This window comes from Venturia canescens, chromosome 8 (genome assembly GCF_019457755.1).
Source record: "Venturia canescens isolate UGA chromosome 8, ASM1945775v1, whole genome shotgun sequence".
Classification (NCBI taxonomy): domain Eukaryota; kingdom Metazoa; phylum Arthropoda; class Insecta; order Hymenoptera; family Ichneumonidae; genus Venturia; species Venturia canescens.
The window spans coordinates 1,690,617-1,694,786 of NC_057428.1; the positions used below are offsets into that span (position 1 = coordinate 1,690,617).

Below are 4,170 nucleotides of genomic sequence, written 5' to 3' on the forward strand. Positions count from 1 at the left end.
AGAAGCAGGGCACACGAATCCTCGGGGATGCGGGAAAGGGCGTCAGGCACATGATGCAACGCACCTTTCCGATGAATAATCTGGTAGTTATACTCCTGGAGCTCCAGGGCCCAGCGTCCTAAACGACCGGAGGGATTTTTGAGATTATGCAACCACCGTAGGCTGGAGTGGTCGGTTATCACGGTGAAATAATAACCTTCCAGGTAGCAGCGGAATTTCCGTACCGCCCAAATAACGGCGAGGCATTCTTGTTCGGTGGTCGTATAATTCCTTTCGGCGGCGATCAGCGCGCGACTCGCATAGGCGATTACGTGCTCCACGCCGTCGACGGTCTGTGTTAAGACGGCGCCCAAGCCTACGCTACTGGCGTCGGTTTGCAGAACGAAAGGTAACTCAAAATCGGGGCAACTTAAGGTAGGTGAGGTAGATAGACGCTCGCGAATCTCTCGGAAGGCTTCGCGCTGAGGGGCTTCCCAGGACCAGGTGGCTGTCTTCTTCAATAGAGAGGTGAGCGGGTTGGCTAGCGTCGCGAAAGCCGGGATGAATCGACGATACCACGAGGCCATGCCGAGAAAACGACGAAGTTGTTTGATATTTCGCGGCGCCGGATAGTTGACTACGGGCGCGACTTTCTCCGGGTCGATTTGTAGACCGTCGCGATTCACTAAGAAGCCGAGGTATTTCACTTCCGACCGACAGAACTCACTTTTATCGGGGTTGATGGTTAAACCCGCGTTTCGAATTTTGGTCAACACGCGGCGTAGCCATTCAAGGTGTTCTTCGAAAGTGGCAGTCACGATAATTATGTCGTCGAGGTAGACATAAACGTGGGGTTGCATTTCAGGACCGATAAGGCGATCGAGCAACCGTTGGAATGTGGCCGGCGCGTTGGTTAATCCAAACGGCATGCGACGAAATTGGAACAAACCCATTCCCGGGACGGTAAAAGCTGTGATTTCGCGACTTTTCTCTGCTAGCGGGATTTGAAAATACGCCTGGCTGAGGTCGAGGGTGGTAATATAATTTGCTTGCCGCAGCCGATCTAAAATGCTATTCATCAAGGGTATCGGGTACGCGTCCTTTTTAGTCACTTCGTTGACCTTTCGAAAGTCAAGACAGAATCGCAACTTCCCGTTGGGCTTTTTGACCATGACTATGGGGCTAGACCAATCACTGACGGACGGTTCTATAATTTCGTCCGCGAGCATCTCTCGAACCGCCTCGTGAATCGCCTTCTCGATGGCTGGTGAGACGGCGTAGTAACGCTGTTTGATCGCGGTATGCCCTCCCACGTCAATGTGGTGTTCTGTCAGAGAAGTGCAGCCTGGTTTTTCGGGAGGTTTCGGTATTTCCTGGCTCACGAGAGTTTTTAGGGTAGTGTCTTGGTCGGGTGTGAGAATCTGTAGCCCGCCGCAAAGGTAATGGACTGTAGATGGGCTCATCTGGGCTTCGAAGGAATGTACGCGTTGAGGCTCGAACCAACTGAACCATTTTCCGCTCGCGAAGTCGACAACCCAGTGGGCCGCGCGCATGAAGTCGAGGCCCAAGATGCAAGGTAACACCAATACAGGTAACAGGTACGCGGTCAAACGGAAGGGCCGACCGTTTAGGTACATGACGGGGTTGACGACCTCACTCGCGATGGCCTTTTGACCGCCAGCCATCTCTACACCGCGAGGGCGGCAGCGCTCCCTCGGGATGCCCAGGTTGTCGACCCATTGGATCGCGAGGGGGCCGAAAAACGTGCGACTTGAACCGGAATCGAATAGTGCTCTCACCGGGTGGCCTTGGAGAGTGAACGTCACGAAAAACGCGGTGGGGCTTTCTTCCGTTTGGACGGTACCGCACCGGATAGTTTCGGCGTCCCGTGGCGAGGTATTAGGTAAAACGGGAGGCAACGCGTCCTTCGAATGCGAGGAGGTACGAGGTAATTCGCGAGGTAGCTCGTCACTCGAATGCGAGCAGGTACAAGGTAATTCGCGAGGTAGCTCGTCACTCGAATGCGAGCAGGTACAAGGTAATTCGCGAGGTAGCTCGTCACTTGAATGCGAGCAGGTACAAGGTACTTCGCGCGACGCGGCAGGTAATTCACGAGATGGCTCGTCCTCCGGATGCGGGAAGGTACAAGGTAATTCGCGAGACGCGGCAGGTAATTCGCGAGGCAAACTGACGATTTCGGCGGGTTCCACTAAAATATGTCCCGGACCCGCCTTCAGCGGTTTCCCGCACACGAGCATTCGGTTGATTTTTGGCCTCGGCGCCCGCAGCGGTAACAAAATACGACTCGAGCTTCTCCGCATGCATTAAACCGGTGTCCGGGTTTTCCGCAATTCCAGCAATTAGGTGATCGCGGTTGGGCTGCGGCGTTGCTCGGGGCAGGGTTGTTTCCGCCAGGAGAAGGCATCGCATCGAGGAACGGGTTTAACGAGCGTAGTGGTTCCGCGGTAGCGTTGAGTTTCGGCGCGGTTCCGGTAGTCGCGTTGGATACGGTCTTACGTCGTCTTCGGGGAGGATTCGGGGCTTGTTGCGCGGCGTTTACGCTCTCGAGTACCGGGGTCGTGTTAGAGTCGTTTGACTCGTTCGATTCGGAGGGCCCTTCGCCAGACGTTTCGTTCCCGCCGTCTAGCTCTGGCCACGTTTCTACCGCCGCGCATAATTTGCGGCCGGGGTTGTTGGCGAAGGTTTTAGAGCCGCGATAGGCCAGTTCCGGACACAGAGACTGGTTCGGAGCTGGTGGGGCGCGATAGGTGCGCGAGACGGCAAAACTTTTCTCTACCCGGACGGCGATATGCTCGAACGAATCGAAGTCAAATAAATCGTCCCGGTGGATAGCGATATGAAGTCGCGGGATCAAGTTACGGTGCGCGTACTGGACCTGCTCTGACTCGCTCCAGGGAGGTTGGAGACGATTAAATAATCCCCGAAGGCATGTTAGGTAGTCCGCGACTGGCTCGTCTAATCCTTGGGTCCTACGCATAATTTCTTCCCGAAGCGCATATTGGTAGTCGGGGTCCCCGAAACGCAAACGACAAGCGGACGCGAATTCCGCCCAGGTTTTCCAGCGATCGTGGTCGTTTCGGAACCACTGAAGGGCGACCCCATTTAGGAAGAAGGGAATGCAGCGGATTAAATCGGTGTCTGATACCGGTACGAGGGCGCGGCCCTCCGAGATACGCGTGAGAAAAGTGTCGACATCTTCCCCCCGTTTCCCAGAGAAAGAGATGTTCCATTTTCTCATCAGGTGTAATACCGCGGACGGAGAGATCGGTGCACGCGAGTGAGAATACTCCGTAGTTACACGCGGAGGCGGCTCATATACTGACCTGGGTTCGTTAACCGTTGGGGTGGCATAATGGTGAGGAGGTCCTCGTCCGCCTTGGAAATGTTCACTGGTACCCGTTAGTGGATCGTGACCGGGGTGGATTCCGGGCTGGTTCGGGCCTCTAGAGCGATCGGTGCGTGGGCGGGCGCCCGTTGGCCTGGGCGGCGTATTCGTGGGAAGTCCCGTCCACGGTTGATGGTTTAGGGGGCCGGGACCGAGATTCGGGCCGTGGTGGAGTACCCTCGACCAGATCTCCGGGTGGCCGGGTTGTTCCGGCCCGCGTGGAGGTTCGACCGGTCCGCCACTCGCTCCCATGGCCGTCATGACCGGCCCTTGGAAACTGCCCGTGATTCGGGTGGTGTCCCCGGGCCAGGCATAGGACAAGCTCGATCCGTCCTCGGGTGGCAAGGTATGCCCCATACCGGAGTCATATCCAGCCGCGCCGCAGACGGGCGGGGCGTCACGTACACGCGGGTCGACCTCGAATGCCCCCTTTTCGCCCCCCTCAGCGCCCACTGGCGGAGGAGACGAAGTACGTTGCGGGCCCTCACCGAATTTCGGTGAACCGTCCCGGTTCCCTTCTGGCATGATGGCACGCAACCGGGTGTACGCGGTACGAAACGGCTAAGCGCGAGTCGGAACGACGCAGCGATTTTCGACGCGGATCGGTTCCGGGTCGGATACGAAGGAAACTGAGCTGTGCGAGCTCGCGAAACCTCCAGGTAATCAAGTCACAAAACGAAAGGTATTTCCGACACAGATAACGGGGCCAATAGATCTCCCGAGATACACCGCGTCGCGAGTTCGCGAATTCGAGTTTGCGCCGCAGGATCGACCGATTAAATGAG

The 4,170-nt window shown here is 56.6% G+C and overlaps 1 protein-coding gene across 1 annotated transcript; it reads right to left on the bottom strand.

Moving 5' to 3' along the window:
• Positions 1-2,955: 2,955 nt before the first annotated feature.
• On the bottom strand, positions 2,956-3,910 carry LOC122414817 (acidic proline-rich protein PRP33-like). The gene is made up of 2 exons (XM_043426411.1): positions 3,324-3,910; positions 2,956-3,085 (listed from the first exon to the last, which is right to left on the bottom strand). The coding sequence occupies exons 1-2, from the start codon at positions 3,908-3,910 to the stop codon at positions 2,956-2,958; spliced, it is 717 nt and encodes a 238-aa protein (XP_043282346.1).
• Between the last annotated feature and the right edge of the window lie 260 nt (positions 3,911-4,170).